Source organism: Rhipicephalus sanguineus, chromosome 3, assembly GCF_013339695.2.
Source record: "Rhipicephalus sanguineus isolate Rsan-2018 chromosome 3, BIME_Rsan_1.4, whole genome shotgun sequence".
NCBI lineage: Eukaryota > Metazoa > Arthropoda > Arachnida > Ixodida > Ixodidae > Rhipicephalus > Rhipicephalus sanguineus.
Window position 1 is genome coordinate 153,242,494 of NC_051178.1, and position 22,017 is coordinate 153,264,510.

At 49.8% G+C, this 22,017-nt stretch overlaps 1 protein-coding gene across 1 annotated transcript in view; it reads right to left on the reverse strand.

Annotated features, from left to right (window-relative positions):
• Nucleotides 1–1,611: 1,611 nt before the first annotated feature.
• Nucleotides 1,612–22,017, reverse strand: part of LOC119385985 (hemicentin-2) — a 398,197-nt gene continuing 377,791 nt past the window's right edge. The window contains exon 12 of the mRNA XM_049413520.1: nucleotides 1,612–1,673. Within this exon, the coding sequence (XP_049269477.1) occupies nucleotides 1,648–1,673 (26 nt within the window). The 3' untranslated portion in view covers nucleotides 1,612–1,647. The remainder of the gene's footprint in view (nucleotides 1,674–22,017) is intronic.

Consider the following 22,017-nt stretch of genomic DNA (forward strand, 5'->3'; position numbering starts at 1 on the left):
CGCGGGACTAATATTTTATTTCCCGACACCATTTGCTTCGTGCAGCTGGTTCCTCCTTTTCAATTTGGAATTCATTCAGGCATATTCACAAATTACTCATGGAATTCAATTCGCACCCTTTGGTAAACACGGATAGTATTTCACTAGAAAAAGCAATCGATCGTTTTGTTAATGAGATAGTCGCCTTAAGGTGTTGGCAACGTCTCCTGCCTGCTTGATGTGTCTTTTTCAAGGAAGGACAACTAATAACGTCAAAAGTTAAGATGACTAGCATTCCGTTTTTCGAAATTAAAGTACACGGGCCATTGAGGCCCGTGTACTTAGATGTCAGTGCACGTTAGAAAACCCCAGGTGGTCGAAATTTCCGGAGCCCTGCACTACGGCGTCTCTCATAATCATATCGTGGTTTTGTGACATTAAACCCCAACAATTATTATTATTATTATTACCGTTTTTATGGCCACTCATAATTATGCATTTCGAGTGCATTTACCGAGGACATCAGCAAGCGATTACAAATGATCATCTTGAGCACTCACTTACATCTGCATGACTTCGTATATCCAGCGTAGAGCGGCTCGCATCACACGAATGACGTGACTTACAGCAGTGGCACTGTCATCCTCGCCATAAGTGGCCAACAATTACTTCTATAGACATTTAAAAATTTTTTTTTCTCAGAAGCAACCAGCGCAATTTCCTTGGTAGACCTTATGCTGAAGGCTAGAAACGGAGCACCTTCAACGTCGGTTATTTATTCGAGAAACATACTCGCCACCTCACCGCAGGTTGAGGTGGTGCCCTTCGTATCACACCGCTTGCGTTAATAAGCAGGTCACTGACTAATGTCAAAATAAAATAAAATGACGTTTCGGTATCAATGTCAACAAGCGACCTGTATGGATCCCGAAACGTCAGTCTACTTTATTTCGACATAGCTATGGGCAGTCCAACGGGCCGCGACGCAGCAGAGAGGCTTGCTCTTTCTGTTCCGACGTGGGAGCGGCCCGGAACGTGTTAGAGCGCGTTCCGAGGGACCATAGTAAAGTTTTTCCGTCCATCCATCCATTGGTTAGTGACCTGCTTATTACCAACGCCTTTACCTTACCAGACGGTATTCCGTCGAACTCTCGACTACACCGCTTCTCTGCGCATCTCATTCTAATTTTCGCTGCAGACACCCGGGTGCGATATGGGTTCATGTCACTGATCCCGTTGCCCATTAACGGGATCAGTGACAGTTCACAAGTCCTGGACACTTGAAATAAAGAGAAAGAGAAACAACGAAGACAAGAAAACATAGATGATCAGAACACAGACACACACACACATGCACCGCCAGGCCCGCACCAATCACAGCGCGGCGTCCTCCGAACCCCGTATAAGGCACACAACATAGTTCTGAGACGGCGTCGAGCGCGCTGGTCACGGACTTTCTTTTCTAGGCACGGGTCACCATCGCAGTGTGTGTCGCCGTTTCTCTCCTATAGCATCTCTATACGGGCTCAGCGAAAACGTTTGATATACGCGACGAACGGCGGCTGGCGGTGTCGTCGTGATGGGGCGACGCTTGCCCCGTTTTGTTCCTTGGCTTGGTTCCTTGTGGATAGAGCGCCTCGCGATGTTGCTTATCTGGGCCGACGTCGATCACCTGATGTCCAGACAACTGTAGTCTGCGATAAGAAGAAGAGAAAGAGAGAACAAGGTGGTTAATCAGATCGCGGTATTCGGTCTGCTAACCAGTACTGGGGCACAGGCAACAGACAACAGCAGCACACAACCGTAAAAGACGCTGCAGTAAACGAAAAGAAGAGAGCACGAAACTGCCACTGAGACCGCAACATTGGGAAACGTTTTGTCAAAGGAAACGGAGAACGTGTAGTGGTTCTTCCAATCATTTGTGCGAAGGCAGGGCTTAATTATCAGTAGGGACAATTAGTGAGGTTTCGCACTTCTGGGATTTCTGGGCACATAGCAATTGTAGTTGACGCAGCATTCCTTAATTTTGCGACGCCTGTACTGCAGCCAGTGCGTCTAGTAAACACGTCGCACTTTGTGCTGACGTGGGTGTTCTGGGTGCGCATAGGATTAGCAGGACGACGAAGCGACGTGCAAAGGCAGTGGTGTATACGAGGTTGTTACGGAACAAGGGGCCATATTCATAAAGCTTTCACTTCGCAAGCGCTGTTTGCCATGTCGGCAAGCATGCTTCGCTAATAATGTTCCAGCATCACTAGTGGCTGAAAACCTTTATTACGAGCAATTCTAACATAACTCTTTCGGGTTCAGGTTACTCAATCGCGACGTTGGCATCACCATTACCATAATCATTATCATCCTTTTTCCAGAATATTTTTATGTTCCTTGTAGGAGGAAGGCCTATTTCAATGTTCTCCCATTTGCCCTATCCTATGCGAGCTAATACAATTTTATTTTCCTGCGAATTTTTTAATTTCATCGCTCCATCTAACTCGCTGCCGCCCTCGGCTTCTTTTCCGTCCCCTTTTTGGTATCACTGTCTTTTACGAAATCTGAAACATCACTTCAATGCGCGACCGTGTAAATATTACATTTCATGCGACAAAAAGAAATAAATAAACAGAACTTGTTTGTTTAGCTAGTGTCTGAGCTTGCTGAACATGTTTGTTTCTGGCAGAAAGTGCGGAAAATAAGAAAGAAGGGACTCGGTCTCTTTCCTGTTCCTTTTCTTATTGTTCCGTATTTTGCAATAGAGACAACACGTAATCCAAATAAACAATATAAATAATTATAATTAAGTGTTGAGCAATGCTGCGAACAGTAGAACCACATCTGATAATGCGGTCGATGAGACCGTTTCAGAAGAGTAAAGAAATAAACTTCAGCGACAGCGTTTGCTAATAGCCTTGAATGGCGTGTTATTCGGGAGAAAAGAAATGTATACGTGCGAATCTTACACGAGTGAAATATGGGGAGCCTCAGTAAAGCGGCGCGTCATAACAACCGCATGACACGTCACGACAAGCGGCTTGCTGCTCCTCTGACCCCAATTGGCTCAAATGTCACGACCTCCTCCTCGCATGAAACCCGGTGGGGCGAGCGCTTTTCCAGCGGCGCCCGCTAAATAGGCAAACGTCTACGTTATAGGGCAGCAGTGCGCCGCCGGAAAAGAATGGGGTCTCGCCTTTTTTCGCTAACATTTCGCTCTCACCGTCTCTCCTCCCATTTTTTAACGTTCTCTGCAACTGGCAGGACGCGCATCGTCTTCCTCTTCTCTTCATCTCTCTTTTCTCCCTCCCCCCTCCCCTCTCTTTTTCCGCTCACCATTTGTAGCAGCGGCGTCCATGCTTACATAAACAGCGCCGAGTACGTCATCGCAGACGTCGCTTCTTCGCCATCTTTCGTTCGAGAAAAAAAAGAGTAAGAGAGAAAACGGCGTTCTTTCTTCGCTTTCCTTATTTCTTCTAAACCTCTTTTAACAGCAAGCCCAGTCGCCGGCTCCTGGGACGGCGTGATTTATCGCCCGAAAAACTTTGAGCCGCAGACGACGACGCGACGCGTTTGTCCGTTTGTGCGCGTTGCGGCGGTGTCAGTGTACGCTGCGGAACCAAGCGAGCATGCAGTTCGCGTTGTTCCCTTTTCCTTCTATCTCTTCCTTCTTTCCCTCTTCCCTTCTAATGCTTCCTTTCTGCGCTGCGTTTACAGCGTTTTTGTTCTATCCTTGCTTGCTGCATCGCTGCCTTCTGCTCGCTGCTCCGTCTTTTCCGGGGACCATCGTTTCCTTCCCTCGTAGGGAAAAGGCTGCCCCCTTTTATCGCCCCTGCTCTTCCTTGCAAGCGAAAGTTTAGGCCAGATCAGGCGCACAAGCGAAAACGCGCCGCGCGTTTCATAGTCGTCGGGGGCCGAGCTTGTTCTCGCGCTCGGCAGGAGCCAGTTCTTCCAGCCGTAACGACGAGATGGCGCTACCTTCGTCGCCGCCGTCATGCTGTGGTTGATGGTCGACAGCCTCTTCCGAGGGAGCTTGACTTCTCTTTTATTCCTTCCTCTTTATTTCTCTCCGCTCTACCCCCCCCCCTCTCTCTTTCTTCAACTCTATTTCTTTTTAAGCGGTTATTTGTTTCGTCCCCCGCCCCTTGCGTGGAGGAAAATGCGAAAGAGTTCCGCCCGGCAGAGCAGGTTGGGAAGCACAGCCGCTCGGGGGATATTTCTTGTCGACCGACTCTTGTGCGAGCGAACGGAGAAAAAAAAAAAAAAAAGCGGCTTCTTCCTACGGCTGGCCGATAGTTCGGGAACGAATGAAGGTGTCGCATTCACTCGATTGCACCTCACCTTCGCCATCTTCCGCTTTCGTAACAGCTTTGTTGGATAAGAGCGTCGTTTCGGCTAATTGATGTGTTAATTCATTTAGCTTGTATTGCAGCAGCTCTAACTTGTGCCTCGTCGGCATTCGCGTTACATTGCTGAGAACGAGGTCCCAGGCCCCATTCCTGATGGCGGAAGCCGCATGTCGATGAGAAAGCGGAGTACAAAAAAAAAAGGCAAGAGGGGGGGGGAGAAACATATGCCCGTGTTTAGAGGCACCTTAGAGAAACTCAAGTGGCCGAAAATGTTTCGATGACATCCATTAAACCATCTTTCACAGCGACAGTTTTGCTTTGGGTCGTTAAACTGAAAGGATCAATCGATAAATAACCTTATGTGTACAAATGACAGCCTAGAATAACACCAACACGTTCTCTGCAATACGAAATGCACATGTCCCGTCGTCTTCTTTTTCTGTGACCGTTGTTTTGTTTGCTGGTTTTCATCTTCATTCATGTACCCACTGACCCGGCCCTCGGCATGAAATGCACAGTAGTCACAAGCGAGTTGCTTTTGTGCGGTAGCTGTCGTTTCTTACGGAGCAGTGTAACACAGTGTGACAGCAGTCGCACAGTTCCTCATAGTGCGTGGCGGCGACACGCCAAATAGCCGGCGTTAGCCTCTGATTGTACTCCACACGCGGCGTAACAGTGCCATGCAGGCTGCATGAAAACATCAAGTGACGGGTGACTACAGTGTCACCACAATGCTGCATGCTTGCTCCAGCAAAATTCATAGGAGTGCTGCATTCGATATTCGATTAGACGGTATTCTGCAATTAGATGGCTAACGCATGGAACCTCGCGTCAAAAAATTTAAAAAATGAATAAAGAATATAAAAAATGAAAGAAATACAAATGCCGATGGAACAACTTCCTCCTCAAAATTCGTAAACCTACGACATAAAACTAGACGTATACTAACCGACGTTATATATGTTCGATCAGGACAACTCTTGTTCGTGTGCGTGCTTACCTTCGAAAGTGCGCGCGTATAGGGTTCATAAATAACGTATGGGCATTCTAACTGCAGCGCCACATCTTTATACCAATAACCGCCTAGCACGGTTTTTCCTTGTTTCTGTTTCTCGCCTTTTTGCTCTTCTCTACCTTCTTTAAATCTCTCCTAACATGTAGCAGCAAAGATGGAGCTATTGGGTCAGTGATAACGTTAGTCTTTTTCTTGATCTCTGCCTTTGCGTTGCTTTTTGTGAAAAAGAAAAGAACTGAGGGCAAGCGACTAAAAAGCGGGAAAATGCGGTAGGTGCAACCGAAGATAACAGAGATTGAGGAGCCGCGAGGAAAGTTGGGCGTTATTCACGGTCCGCTTGCGCTGCTTCCGAGAACAGCCCCATAACCATTCTTCTATACCCTCTCCCGTTCCATTAACATGCGCGGCTTGCCCGTCATACGAACGATCGAAGCGGAGTCAACGTGGTTGCTTATAGAACTCCCCGTGCGCGAGAGATTGGATACCTCGTATAACCTGGCGTTGCTTGGCGTCGCGTAAAAAGGCCAGCCAACACATGGTGCAGGTCAGCGCAGAGTAAGAACGCCCGCGCTAGGACAACAGAGCAGACACCGACTTGTTCTTGGGTGTCCGTTCTTACTTTGTGCTAAGCTACCATAGTTACTGTTTTCCAATAACTTCAGGAAAGGGTGCGTACAAGTAGTTCAAAGAAGAGTATACATAAAACTTCAAATCGCTTTCCGTTTTTCTAAAATCGGAACAAGCCACCGGTGACCCAGTGGTTACGGTTCTCGGTTGTTCACCCGCAAAACGCGGGTTCGATCCCGGACGCGGCGGTCGCATTTCGATGGAAGCGACGTGCTGGAGTTCCCTGTACCGTGCGATTTCAGTGCACCTTAAAGAACCCAAGATGGTCGAAATTATGTCGAGCACTCCGCTACGGCGTCTCTCATAGCCAGAGTCGCTCTGGGGCGTTCAATCAATCAATCAATCAATCAATCAATCAATCAATCAATCAATCAATCAATCAATCAATCAATCAATCAATCAATCAATGCAAAAAATTTACAAAAATATTTGGACCGTTAGCCTGGGTGGCTATATAGTTATCGGTCCAATATAATACACGAGTTTTTATGTACATGTTAGGGGCAGAGGTGCCTAAAAATGGGGCCAACCTAAACATTAAAGACGAACCAGACCGTTACAAGCTGGTTATTAACGTCATTACTACCTAGTCCATAATAACCCGCTACTTAGGTTCGCGACGCAGTTTATTTGTCATGCATACGTCGAGTGAACGACAGTAATGAAAACACCCATTTTTAGCGTGCAGGCGTCTGTCTACCTATAAATAGGAAAAATAATGACGGATAACCTCGGCGTATAAACTGCACAGACTGGGGCTCAACGAAACCTACATATGCCAGCACAGCTCGTGGAATATATTGTTACGCAGCTCATGTTCATTTTTTTATGATGTGCTGCTTCGCGAGTTCGACGTAGCCTTCGATCCGGCTAATTTACATCTATTGGTGTGGATGTTGCGCACAGCGCCAAATGCATGGTGGTTCGATATGTCTGCGAATGCGTGCGTCTGCCTACGGTACTTGTTGCGGCCATGTCTCCCTAATATATACACATGCACGCGTGTATCCGCACGGTAGTTCTTGCTAGATGTGCCGCGTCACGCCACAGTGGTATAGGCATGGTGCGTTTTCTTTTCTTTCTTTTTGATGGCTACGGATGGTAGAATTCGATATGCAAGACCAAACACACGTGCCGCATATTAGCAAACGTCCCCACTCCATCCTGTTGTGCTTAGTGTGCACAACTGCATCTATCAGTATACCTTTAACACCCAGGGCGTATTCCATCACTTATGCTTTGGACAATACCAAAAGCAGCTCTGCACGTTTATGAATCACTGACGCTAACTTACAGGGTTGCACTCGTTTAGAATATGGCGTGCAGCTGGTGTTTCATGTCGGGATATAAGTCAATACGGTATATACATCTAGGCGCAGTCACGTGATGGCAACAGAGAACGAAGACCGAGAAGAAGAAAGGATAAATTGAACTGTTTGTGTCTAAGCGTACAAGCTATAAGAAAAAATAAACAAGCCGCCAGTGGGAGAGACAGAAACGTCATTAAATTGGAATTCAACTGCAGGCATAGAGTTTCATAATACATTAGAGGGAAATCTGGCGCTAGTGTCTATAGGAGCTGCTACTCGTGGCACTTCAGCAAGCATGGGAATGATGGGTAGTACATGGATTTGCCTAAACTTCTTTCTTTATGCTCCGTGTGGCTCTGTGTGGCCTTCAGCCGCTTTGTCTCAAGACGAAGTTCAGCACTCCCGCTTTAGCAACTTGACCAATTTAGGCTCGCCAATTAAAAGAAGCTCACGTGGTTCACAACGAGCCATTTTTTTATCCGAAACGAAAGCCAAAACACAATAAACAAAGCCAGAGGTGAGTTCAAAGCCGAAAGCACAAAGACTAGCCAAATCCGTGTACTACCCATAATTCCAACGGCGGCTGAACGATCGCAGCGCTACAGTTGTCTCAAGTAAACAGAGAGTTTTATTGCCGGGGTCCCACGGTGGCTTGAGTACGTAAGCCCTAGCCTTCGCTTGTATTCTCCATGGTTGAACGCAAGAGTGTGCGTAAGCAAGCTGTTTGGGGTCCCCGGCGCTAAGACTCACAAATACTGTAGGAAACGCTATGACCGCAGAGTCCTTCGATTGGCACTGGGAGTGTATGTAGTCCTCAGCACAGGACCGCATGAGCCGCGGCCTCTTGGCGCGATCTTCTGTCCTAATCTAGTTGGTTCTGAGAGTTCGCGCTCGACAAACAAGCTTGCCGCTGTTTGGTGGGGTATGGCATTCGGGGCTTTACGCAAGTAAACTGAAATAGTCAAAATTGGCATTGTGGCTCTCCTCCTTCTCCTCTTCCACTCTTATTCTCTTCCATACCACATTTTCCCTTTCCAATTACAGGTTAGAGAACTGAAGATCTGCTCTCGCTGACCTCCCTGTATCTCTCTCTCTCTCTCTTTCTATCTACGCATCTGTACTGCACCTACCCTGGTATTCGTAGACAACGCGCCCAGTCAAACCTATGATCTTCAATGTTGAGCATCCTGTATACCGTGCTTTGGTATACCGTCAGTGCAATATCGAACACATTCATTTGACCTAACCGTACTTTACAGAAGGAACACGTACGTAATGTAGGAGCTATACCCAGCTGCTATCTTCCCTAGATGAAAAAGTTCCCTTGTTAAGTTTTACGCGCCAAAATCACGACATGATCCTGTATACCGTGCTTTGGTATACCGTCAGTGCAATATCGAACACATTCATTTGACCTAACCGCACTTTACTGAAGGAACACGTACGTAATGTAGGAGCTTATAGTAAGAGACTATATGTGTGTTAAGAGACTATAACCCACAAGAGAGTATGCCGAACCAGAGACGACGACGACGGTGTGCGCGAGCGAGACGCTCGCGAAGCTCGAGAGCGGCAGAACGCTTTACTTTAACAATTAGATTTTAAAAACTATCCGGTTCTTGGCCAATCCCCCAGCGTGGGTGTGTGCCAAATTATAGGAACTACACTACACTACACTACGTCGCCGGGCTGAAAGAACGCGGCCAGGCAGCCAGAGCGCCGGTCGTTGGGCCGAGAGAAAAAGGGACCGAGCTGGTGCGACCAGGCCAGCCGGGACGAGCTTGCTGTGTCCCGGGAACGAGCAAGCGTGCGGGCCAGGAGCCGAGATCGTGGCCTCGGTGCCACGTACAGGCGGTTCCGGCCCAACCTGAGCTGACCCCGTTCCGGAGGCGAGATCGTGGCCTCGGTGCCACGTCCAGGCGGTTCCGGCACAACCTGAGCTGACCCCGTTCTGGAGCCGAGATCGTGGCCTCGGTGCCACGCCCAAACTGACCTTTTCCCGAGCCGAGATCGTGGCCGTGGTGCCACGTCCGAGTCGGCCGTCGTCAGCGTGGGCCTGTACGTTCCGCGACGAGCAGGTCGTCGTATGTTCGTGCACTTTCGCACCACGCACCTGTCCGCTTCGTGCTGGCATCATCGCTACCTGACTGCGGTATGTGAGTGACGTTCGACGGGCCTAGTCGTCGGGACGCGCCGATTCTCTCGCGTGTGGTTTAATAACTCTCAAAGTTAGGACTTAAAGGATATCTGTATTGTTCAGTGGGACAAAGCGTGTGTAATTTTGTGTGTGTAATTGTATGTGTCAAGTCAATAAATGTGTTTCTTGTTCGTGCCTTGGTTTTCCTGCATCTGAGGGCCCAAGAACCACCACAGAGCTATACCCAGCTGCTATCTTCCCTAGATGAAAAAGTTCCCTTGTTAAGTTTTACGCGCCAAAATCACGACATGATTATGACACGCAGTGGTGGAGGGCTCCGGAAATTTCGACCATCTGGCGTTCTTTAATGTGCACTGACTTGCATAATACACGGGCCTGCAGCAATTCGCCTCCATCGAAATGCGACTGCTGCGGCTGGGATCGAACCCGCGACTCCGTGTCAGCAGCCAAGCACCGTAACTATTGTGCCACTGAGGCGGACGCAAGTAAAAAAACTGAACGGAGTTGCGTTATCGTTCATTCTGGTTAATGATAAAAAGAATAATCGTATAAACAAGACATTTGCGCTAAATGAGGATTCATCTATCTATTCGGAATAATTCCTGCCAGACTATGTGAGCATATTACAGTCGAGATGTTTGAATCGATGACGAATGGGGCAATGTTTGTGACTGTGTGCAAGACGAAACAGTGCACGACTTACTGCTCATAATTATGCGCCAGCTATGTCTTCGTTACCTTGAACAATGGTCGCAACTGCAACTTTTAAAGGGACACTAAAGAGCAAAACGATTTTTTCTCGCATTAGTAAAGTAATCTTCCACGATACCAAAAACACCACGCTTTCTGCGCGAAGACGCTTAATAAGAGAGAAAACGCGCAAAAAGAAAATACAGGTGGCGACGCCACCTTGGAATTCCAGCACCATTTGCCGTGACGTCACATATTTTTGATGGCGCCTGCTTGGGCCTACGTAGTTCCTAATCGGTTAAATCGAAGTACATTGTCCTCTGAGGGGGCCAGAAACTTGACATAACGAGTTTGTGGAAATTTCGTCGAGCCAGTGGCGCCAAAATACGTTAAATGCTCTTTCAAGTCTTTTACGTCACGAATTGCAAAGTTCGGCGCGAAATTTAAGAATGAAACTTTGAACTTGGTTTTCTCTTCTAATAATAAATCTATGGTGGTGAAATAAACTACACAAGAGTTCTCCGAGCACACTTTATCAATCTAAACCAATTCATTGTTTCTCTTTAGTGTCCCTTTAAGACGAAAACCTTAAATATACATGTTTGAAGGTCGTGTGAGGTCCCCAAAGTGCGGTCCAAAAAATTGGGGGACCCTTAAGCTTCGCCTTTAAGAGTTGAACGCAATAGCGAAATCCGGCCCCTAGTGCGCACTTCAACCACTAAGTGCATACTTATTAATGTGTTTTGTTACACACACACACACACACACACACACACACACACACACACACACACACACACACACACACACACACACACACACACACACACACACACACACACACACACACACACACACACACACACACGCGCGCGCGCGCGCGCGCGAATGGCACATGTTTTCGATCTAAAGCAAGAGTAGCATGGCCTCTAAGATACACGCCGCGCGCTTGCCATCTCGGAGGCCATGAAGAGTATCACAATGCCTCACAGATGGCAGCACATTATCTAGCGTTTGCTGTCTGCTTGTTGATATGTTTTCCGCTAGATGGACATAGTTGTCCATTTTTAGAGCTGTTTGAAAGTTCGTGTGTGTTTTTAGCGGCGATGGCTGCACTATCCCGGCCTTTTTCGACGTAGTTTGATGGTCTCCCAAATGCGCCTACAAATCGCCGAATGGGCTCGTTTTCGTCGTGACACCTGTCGAACAAAATGCGTTAACGAGACTCCTTCCACTACATAGCATTTATGTAGTGTGTTTTTCCGAAGTAGCTGCAAGTAACCTCGTGGCTTCGTGGTAGGACACCTGCTTGCCACGCGAACGGCCCGGGTTCGATCCTCAATGAAACCGAAATTGTTATTCTTTATTTTATTTGCTGCTTTCTCGATTTTTCGCTCACGGTCGATTTTTCGCTCACAACCAACGGTGCCGACACCGACAACGCAATTTCTGCGACACGAGCTCTCTAACGCTATCGCGTTAAAATAGAAAAGTACGTGTGAGCAAGAGCTGCGCGTCTGCTTTGTCCACCTCGTCCTTCCGGCGTTGCGGGAGTGAAAAACTAGCAGTTGTTCCGTGTACGAATACAACCGATGAGCGTAGCTCCTTAGAAATGGGACGCAAACGACTATGCGCCTGATCTCGCTGCTGGCTTTCATGAAGGCGGTAGGGCTGGGAGCGGGTGGGGAGAGCGTCTGCTGCGCTCGGTGGCGGGAACGACGGCGGGAGTGTGCGGCGCGCGCAGCGCAGGGAGAGGGGTGCGAGCGGTGATGCGGCGGGGACCTTCGACGGCGGCGACGGAACGCAGTGCGCGGCGTTCGGTGCGCGCAGCGTTTCATTGTCTTTTTGCGCCGGCGCCGGGTGGGGAGACCGTCTGCTACTACCTTCGACAAAGCGCCCGTAGTGCGCTAGATTGATGGTTGTCATTTCGCAATCCACGATAAAGGTGGTGAAAGTGAAGACGACCATTATAACCAGTTGTGCACAGAGCTTATTTCTTTTAACCTCGAATTTCTGGTGCGCTAGAACCAAACCGCTCAAGGCCTAAACATTTCCTCTTAAATCACTGGCCACTGCAACCTAAAGTGATGCTTAAGAGAAGGGAGCTTCGACGGCACGGTGAAGTGCCGGCCTAAGGAGTCCACAGGTTCGCAGTAGGGGCGTGAAGAAGGTTTGGACACGTGCTCCAGGCAGGTCCTGAGGCTATGACTCTGCAGCATGCGAGGTCTAGACATGGGGAGACGAGCGAGTCGCGTTCACTTTTACACGTGGTCGGGCCCAATATGGCTGCTTCGGCTCGCTTGGCTGTGCGTGAAAACTCCATTGCATGGTGCCTATACGCCGCCGCGTGGACTCCGATCTTCATTCCACATCGCTATTGATCCAACAAGCCTTTCGCCTTCACATTCTTAGCATACCCCATAATTTTTCTCACTTTGCTAACCCATCTTTCTTTATATAGTTAATAACTCGACTAATAATGAAACGCACATCCGCGCTTTATTTCGCATATACGTAATTGTGTGTGCGGTAGTTGGTGCCAAGCCGTGTGTACCATAGTCATTCCTCAGTGTCTGGAGTGGTGATAAACCAAGGAATCATATTCAGCTTCTCATTAAAGCAAGCACTTCGCTCTCTACGTGCGGCAGAAAAGCTGGAAAGTTGAAAGACGCTTAGGAATCTTCTTTACTCATTTCTATAATGTAGTATGCGGTTCATTATCATCAGTCCGACTACAGCCCCTACAGGGCGAAGGCCTTCCCCATGTTTCTCCAGTAAACCCGACCCTGTAGGTGTCTTCTGCGGCCAACTTCGTAATCTCATCTGCCCACCTAATTTTCTGCCTCCCCCTGGAGCGCTTGCCTTCACTTTGAATACGGTCGGTTACTCTTAATGACTGCCGGTTATCTTGCCTTCACGCTAAACGCCCTGCCCATACATACGCTGTTATCCGTCAAAAAGAAAAAGAAACAAAAAACTTACGAAGCCATTTTTCAATCGATACAAGCTCTGTTGCTGCAAATATCGGCGTATATCGGCGCGACACCACACGTGTTTCCAGTGGATCCCCAAGAATACACAAGAATTGGCATTCATGGCACGCCCACTTTGTTATGCGGTGCATAGCATCCATTACGTATTTGCGGCTCGAATTTGCACATATATCCGCATACATGTTCTTTAGCGCTCGATGCGCCAAGGCCGCTGCCTGAGACGGAATACGTGCTTTCACTTCTGCCGTTTTTTTTTTTTGGGGGGGGGGGGGGGGGGGGGATTTCAATGCACTGTTGTCATGCGTGCAATGCTACGAGAGCTACTCGTGGCAAACAAGTCAGTGGCGCGAAGGTATAGTTCCTCGAAGGTTTGTGTTAGGTGGAGTTTCCTGACTTGATGCAGCAGTTTGCATACTGGAATATAACTTTTTATTTGAGTGTAACAATGGTAGAGTGAGGGCAATAGAAATGGTAGATGGGAGTAGAAAAGGAAAGAAGAAAAAAAAAGCAAAATTGGGACAACCACATCCCCTTGATGAGGAAGGAAGTAAATATAAGATCCGCGTCATTTAGGGGGATGCACATCTGAACTAGAGTTGCTGACAGGCCTGTAGATGATATTTTCCGTGCTTTAGTTATTACTTCTTGTCAGCTGATTTATTTATTTATTTATTTATTTATTGATTGATTGATTGATTGATTGATTGATTGATTGATTGATTGATTGATTGATAGATTGATTGATTGATTGATTGATTGATTGATTGATTGATTGATTGATTGAACTGTTGCAAATAAGCACAAGATGTAACTGGCTTTTTCGCAGCAGTAAATTCTTAAATGGACGTTCTCAGCCATGGAAGCTCGGAGCAATCGCAGAATGCAAACGAACACGTCGCTGCTGTTGCTGTACGCTAAACAGTTGATGGATTGATGGAAGAGTCGACGAAAGGGGTGTCGTTGTAACGCGGCTGCATTCCATATCGGAAAGTGTTTTCTTCGGCAGTTCTGACCAGTCGTGGTGGTGACTGCCACTGAGCTCGGAAATGGGGTTCAGACTTCCGGCCGAGTTTCCCGATTATTAACGGACTCAAATGCAGAAACTTCGCTTGTTTAGACTTAAGTGCTAATTAAAGAAACCCAGGTGATGAAAGTTGCCCTCCTACGCGATGTTACTTCTACAACAAGGAGAAGTGTCGGACCGTTATGAGCGTGAACACTAACAAGTTACAGGAGTGTGCTTAACTGGGCTGGTTGGTACATGATTACGGCGAGAGCAAACAGCGCTAAACACGGGACGGAGAAGAAGAACGACAGACACAAGCGCTGATGCATCAGCGCTTGTGTCTGTCGTTCTTCTTCTCCCTCCCGTGTTTAGCGCTGTTTGCTCTCGCACTAACAAGTTACCTTTACAGTTTCTCTATTCTCACCTTTTGCAAATTAAAGACATTACTTCTCCTTAAGATACTTTTTTTTCGGCCTCGTTTTGTTTTTTTCTGTAATTCTCGCCCCATTTTCTTTTTTGCCAACGAAATTTCCGGAACCCTCCAATACGCCGTCTCTCGTAATCATATCGTAGTTTTGGGACGCAGAACCTCCCCAACTGTGTGTTTTTTTGTTTTTTTTTTTGCGAGTTCAGATGCAAAGCGATTATCTGAACAAAGAGGAGAAGCCTGCTTTACGACTTAGATACACCCAACTATGAAAATAGCAGTTAACGATAAATAAAGCCAACTGCACGGTTAGTAGGTTCATACGGCAGAGCGATGTTGGCGAGACCTTTTGAGAACGTTGTACCAGTGCTGTTCCTGTCATGCGGTCTTGCTTCGTAGTTCCATCTTTATGACAACTACAGTAGGAACAAGATGCACAGAAAAAGTTCGTTGCTGATTCACATCACGACAACGCGGGCCTTTCGGTTGCTTTCCTTAATCTCGGGGAAAAAATTTTGCTCTTTCAAAGCGCCCGAGAAAGCCTCAGAAATGTGTCGAATGAAGCCTACACGATGAGGCTGGTGGTAAGTGCAGACGTGCCAGGGCTCATATCTGAGGAGTGTGACGGGACAAACAAGTGATACACGGCCGGCGCAGCCAGTTATACGTGTACAAATAAAGCCAGGATGGGAGTAAACAGGAGGACGGAAAACGGATGAAGTAAACAATCATTCGAAGTGCTGCAGCCGTTGCCACTACACTTCTTTCGCGCAAAAAGAAAGCACAGCAGCATAGCAACGGAGGCAGGCAAGCGTGTGTGTACGTTCGATTACTCTTTTTTTTAAGGATCCATTTCAGGCTAGATGGCGGACGTGATTGGACAGGCAATTGTACCGTGCTCGGAGGGCACTCCTACACGCCTCGTAAATTTCCTCACTTTCGCCGCCTCGCGCGAGAGGACGAACGTTAAATTTACCCTCTTCTTCACACACCCTTACACTCATGCTTTTCGTGCTTCCGTTCTTTCGTTGTTGGCACATTTCTTATTTTGCCCGGAGATAAACCTAGCGAGAGGAACTGGTGCCGTTACCCGACAACAAAGTGCTCCGTTACTTGAGAACAAACTGCGAACGTTGTTCTATGCTACCATAAAAAGAGAGAGAGAGAGAGAAGTAGATACACTTCTTTATGGCACACGCTGCCACTTGGCTGTCGTGACTAACTGTTGTGGCTTCAGCAGGTCCACGTTTTAGACTGAGTGCTGGAAGACATGTAAAAGAAAGAACGCTTGCGTCTGAAAAAGTCGCAATTTGCAACGTTACTATTACCACGGGGCACAGACGTCCACACTTCCGTCTGGAGCTGTGAACTGCTGCGTTGCGATGCAAACAAATCGATATCTACGCGCTGCGACTGGTTCGAGTAAAATGCTTGCAGACGTTGGAATACAGGAAAAATAAAGAAGAAACGCGGGCCATTCAGTAAACATTTTATTTACTTGGCTGCGCTACCTAGAAACGATGTAGAAATAAGTGCGTGCGCTTGCACGGTAAATCGACAGCAATTGCCTTCGTCGACATCGGTGACTGTTTCTGCATTGTAGACGTGCGTGCCACACTGTGAGGGCGCTGTAAAGCTGTTATGCGCGTTCGCGTGTAGCCAAAATGCTTTAGAATGCTGGCGCATGCGCACAGCTTCAGAACTGAGATGGTAAGTTGGGTGAGTTGGTTGAAGCTCATTTTGACGAAACAGCGCGTTACAGTAAAACGAAAGAAGGGCGTTCCTTTTATCGTCCTGCGTTTAAGTGAAGCATTGCTTCGGAAAAAATTAACTTCAGAAGGGCTGCGCGGCGCAAGGCTTTGCGCGTTTCGATGTATGACATTGCTTTCCAAATAAGCCGGTTGTTCATTTGGACAGTGTTTCCGTCGGGCCTCGTTCTCCGCGGTTGCAGAAGTCACAGTTGGTTGTCCTTGTTCTGATTCCGAAGCTCTCTTTCACGGCGTGCCTCATAATCATATCGTGCTTTTGGCATGTAAAACTTCAGACAACAATATTTTCTTATATTGTCACGTGGTCGTGACGTCAACGAAGACAGCAGTCGGCGTTTGCAGGATGAAACTGTTTATTTGGCCGAACTTGTGGCCGGAAAATGAGAACTAGCACTACAGCAATACACGCTGTACAATGATAGCGGCGAACAGGGCGTCGTCCGTCGATCAACTGACAAGCGGTCAAGCGCGTTGGCTTTTATACAGGCGCTATGGAACTTTCCAGCAATATCGCTGATGGCGGCGTAATCTCTCGAGAAAGCTGGAACATTCGCGTGCGGCGCGCAATCTTAACAAAACGATCTACCAAAATCGTGAAGCTTCTCGAACACTGCTTCGGGGCCAGCGTCGAGCGTTGATAACCGTCCTTGCTGGTCAAACTCGAACACATCAAAATAAAAGAAGAAGCGGGCGTGGCATTGCCCCCCTCTGAAAAAGCATCGTCCCGATGCTTGCAACATGGAAAGGAAAAAGCAAGTGCATACACAAATAAATTACTATAACAAAGGAAAAAGTAGAGTCCCCAGGTTCGCTAACGCGCAAAAAACGGCTTAAGGCGCACGACATGGACGACTTCAGGTCGTGCGCGGCGTCGCTGGGAGTTCGTAATTCCGTCCGGGACGACCTCGTAGTCAAGAGCGCCGTGACGTCGAAGCACCTTGTATGGACCGAAGTATCGCCGAAGAAGTTTTTCACTGAGCCCACGTCGGCGTATCGGCGTCCAGACCCACACACGGTCACCGGGTTGGTACTCCATGTGGCGCCGTCGAAGATTATAGTGACGGCTGTCGACCCTCTGCTGGTTCTTGATGCGCAGGCGGGCGAGCTGTCGAGCTTCTTCGGCGCGTTGCAAATAGGCGGCAACGTCGAGGTCGTCTTCGTCGGTGGCGGTTGGCAGCATTGCGTCGAGCGTCGTTGCCGGGCTCCTTCCGTAGACCAGCGTGTACGGCGTCATTTGCGTCGTTTCTTGCATGGCCGTGTTGTATGCGAAGGTCACATACGGAAGGATGGCATCCCACGTCTTGTGTTCGACGTCGACATACATGGCCAGCATGTCGGCGATGGTCTTGTTTAGCCGCTCGGTGAGGCCATTGGTCTGTGGGTGGTACGCTGTGGTCCGGCGGTGGCTTGTTTGGCTGTATCTCAGTATTGCCTGAGTTAGGTCAGCCGTAAACGCCGTACCTCTGTCGGTGATGAGGACCTCTGGGGCGCCATGACGCAGGAGGATGTTCTCAACGAAGAACTTCGCTACCTCGGCGGCACTGCCTCTGGGTAGGGCCCTTGTCTCGGCGTAGCGGGTGAGGTAGTCGGTAGCTACGACGATCCATTTGTTCCCGGTATTGGACGTCGGGAACGGCCCCAGTAAGTCCATCCCAATTTGCTGGAACGGCCGTCGAGGTGGCTCGATAGGCTGCAGAAGTCCGGTTGGCCTAGTTGGCGGTGTCTTGCGTCGCTGACAGTCCCGGCAGGTCTTGACGTAGCGAGTTACGTCGGCGACAAGGCGCGGCCAGTAGTACTTTTCCTGTATTCTTGCGAGCGTCCGAGAAACACCCAGGTGTCCAGACGTCGGGTCGTCATGCAGAGCCTGGAGGACCTCTGGTCGCAATGTCGAGGGCACTACGAGAAGGGAATCGGCTCGAAGCGACGAGAAGTTCTTCTTAAGGAGAACACCGTTGCGCAAGAAAAACGACGTCAGTCCTCGCGTGAATACCTTGGGAACGACGGTGGTCCTGCCCTCGAGGTATTCCACAAGGCCTCTGAGTTCTGGGTCCGCTCGCTGTCGTTCGGCGAAGTCTTCGGCACTTATGGTTCCCAAGAAGCAGTCATCCTCCATGTCGTCCTGCGGCGGTGGGTCGACGGGGGCGCGGGACAGGCAGTCAGCGTCGGAGTGTTTTCTTCCGGACTTGTAAACGACGGTTATGTCAAATTCTTGAAGTCGTAGGCTCCACCGTGCGAGGCGACCTGAAGGGTCCTTCAAGTTAGCTAGCCAACACAAGGCGTGGTGGTCGCTCACAACTTTGAAGGGCCGGCCGTAGAGGTAGGGGCGAAACTTCGATGTAGCCCAGATGATGGCCAGGCACTCCTTTTCTGTTGTGGAGTAGTTGATTTCTGCCTTTGATAGCGACCGGCTAGCATAACTGATGACCCTTTCGAATCCGTCGGTCTTTTGCACAAGGACGGCGCCGAGTCCTACGCTGCTTGCGTCGGTGTGGATTTCCGTATCGGCGTATTCGTCGAAATGCGCAAGTATGGGAGGCGTCTGCAGGCGTCGTTTCAGTTCTTGAAATGCTTGAACTTGCGACGTCTCCCACCTGAATTCGACGTCGGCCCTCGTGAGCTGCGTCAGTGGCTCGGCGATCCGTGAAAATTCCTTGACGAAACGTCTGTAATAGGCGCACAAGCCGAGAAAACGGCGTACGGCCTTCTTGTCGGTGGGCGTCGGGAAGTCAGCGATGGCAGCTGTTTTCCGAGGGTCCGGGCGAACACCATCCTTGCTGATCACGTGACCCAAGAACAAGAGCTCCTCGTATGCGAAGCGGCACTTTTCAGGCTTCAAGGTGAGTCCGGAGGTCTTGATTGCTTGAAGTACAACTTCAAGGCGCCGAAGGTGTTCGTCGAAGTTTGAGGAAAACACAACGACGTCGTCCAAGTACACGAGACACGTCTGCCACTTCAAGCCGGCCAGTACTGTATCCATAACCCGTTGAAAAGTCGCAGGTGCCGAGCAAAGACCAAAGGGCATGACCTTGAACTCGAACAGGCCGTCTGGTGTTATGAAAGCAGTCTTTTCTCGGTCTCTCTCGTCGACTTCTATTTGCCAGTAACCGGTCTTGAGGTCCATCGACGAAAAGTACTTTGCGTTGTGTAATCGATCCAGGGTGTCGTCTATCCGGGGAAGGGGATACACGTCCTTCTTCGTGACTTTGTTCAGGCGACGATAATCGACGCAAAAACGTAGAGTCCCATCCTTCTTCTTCACTAGCACCACCGGAGATGCCCACGGACTCTTCGACGGCTGAATGATGTCGTCGCGTAGCATTTCGTCGACCTGTTTCTTCACGGCCTCGCGTTCTCGAGTCGAAACTCTGTACGGGCTCTGACGGAGTGGTCTGGCGCTTTCCTCTGTTATGATGCGATGTTTTGCCACGGGAGTCTGCCGAATTCTTGACGACGATGAAAAGCAGTCTTTGTATTGCAAGAGCAGGGTTTTGAGCTGTTCTTTTTTGTGCTTCTGAAGGCTGGGATTGATGTCGAAAGCTGGTTGCGGCGCTTTATTCGTCGGAGTAGGCTCGGGAGAATCGGTGAGGCCGAAAGCATTGCTGGCTTCTACGATTTCTTCGATGTAGGCGACCGTCGTGCCTTTGCTCACGTGCTTGTACTCGTTGCTGAAATTCGTGAGCATAACTGTTGCTTTCCCAGCCCGCAGCTCTGCTACTCCTCTTGCGACGCAAATCTTGCGGTTAATCAAGTGGTGCTGGTCGCCTTCAACAACGCCTTCCAGGTCTGCTGATTTTTGAGTGCCGACGGAAATGATGACGCTGGAGCGAGGGGGAATGGTGACCTGGTCTTCCAGCACATTCAAGGCGTGCTTTCTTGGCGGAGTGTGCGGCGGTAGTGCGTTTTCCGTGGACAGTGTTATTGACTTAGACCTCAGGTCGATGATTGCACCATGAAGGCCTAAGAAGTCCATACCAAGGATGACATCTCTCGAGCAACGCGGCAGGATTACGAAGTTCGCGGGATAAATCCGGTTGTTAATGGTGAGTCTCGCTGTGCAGATTCCCTCCGGGGTTACAAGGTGACCTCCAGCTGTCCGGATTTCGGGGCCTTCCCAGGCTGTCCTAACTTTCTTCAGCTTCGTGGCGAACGATCCACTGATGACAGAATAGTCGGCTCCGGTGTCGACGAGGGCTGTGACGCTGTGGCCGTCGATAAGAACGTCGAGGTCGCTAGTTCGTCGTCTTGCGTTGCAGTTAGGTCGTGGCGTCGGGTCACGGCTACGTCGGTTTGTTCCGCTGCTTCCACGTTGCGTCGTCAGGTCTACTTCGGTCCGCGAGGTTTCGTCGTCAGGGGTTCGCGTCGTGTCCTGAAGCCTTCGTCGTGGCGGTGGCGTCGGCGGCGGAGGGTCTTCGGTAGTTCGTCGTACAGCAACCGCACCTCCATCGGTTGCTGCCCTTAGTTTTCCGGATGCGGGCTAGGTGACCGGCCCCGGGTTGGGCCAGTGTATGGTCGGCGTTGGGGAGAGGCGTAGCGGCCTGGCGACGGCGATCGGGAAGGTCCTCGGGGGGTCCACTGCGTTCCTGCAAGGTAGTCGGCGATGTCACGTGGTCGTTCCCCCTGCTGTGGACGTGGCGCGTCGACGGCGAACCCACGCAATCCCATCTGTCGATAATGGCAGCGGCGGTAGGTGTGGCCGGCTTCTCCGCAGTGGTAGCAGAGTGGACGATGGTCGGGGGCGCGCCAAACGTCGGTCTTCCTCGGTGTGTATCGCTGACCGGCTGGCGGGCGATATGACGTCGGTGGTGGCGGCGGTGGTGCCTGGCGGCGGAACTGCTGGGGCGGCGCGACGTCTTGACGTGGGCGAGGAGGGGGGGCGTTGCGTCGGGCTGCAGCAGCATAGCTCATTGCTTGAAGCTGCGGCGGTGCCGGCTGAGGAACACCCAGTGACTCTTTGATTTCCTCGCGGACAATGTCTGCGATCGAATCCACTTGAGGCTGCGGCGAAGGTAACAGCTTGCGCAACTCCTCCCGCACGATCGCTCGGATGGTTTCGCGCAAGTCGTCGGTGGCTAGTGAGTGCACTTCGAAATTGGTTGCAGACAGCGTCGAGCGGTTGTATTGTTTCGTCCGCATGTCCAGTGTCTTCTCAATAGTCGTAGCCTCGGTGAGGAATTCGGCGACCGTCGTGGGCGGGTTGCGGACAAGTCCCGCGAAAAGTTCTTGTTTGACACCCCGCATGAGCAGGCGAACTTTTTTGTCTTCCGCCATCGCAGCGTCGGCCTGACGGAAAAGTCGAGTCATCTCTTCCGTGAAGATGGTGACGTTTTCGTTTGGCAGCTGCACCCGGGTCTCCAGCAAAGAAGCGGCTCTTTCCCTGCGGACGACGCTTGTGAACGTGTGCAGGAATGCGCTGCGGAAAAGATCCCAGGTCTGCATTGATGACTCCCGATTCTCAAACCAGGTTCTGGCCGCGTCTTCGAGGTAAAAGTACACGTGACGCAGCTTGTCTTCATTGGTCCAGTTGTTAAAGGCGGCGACACGGTCGTATGTTTCAAGCCAGGTCTCCGGGTCTTCAAACGACGATCCGCGGAAGGTTGGGGGCTCCTTGGGATGCCGAAGAAGGATCGGCGCAGGCTGCACGGGGTCGGTCATCGTCGCTGCGGTCGATGTTGGGATCTGCGGCTGTCTGTCTTTTTCGGGAAGGAG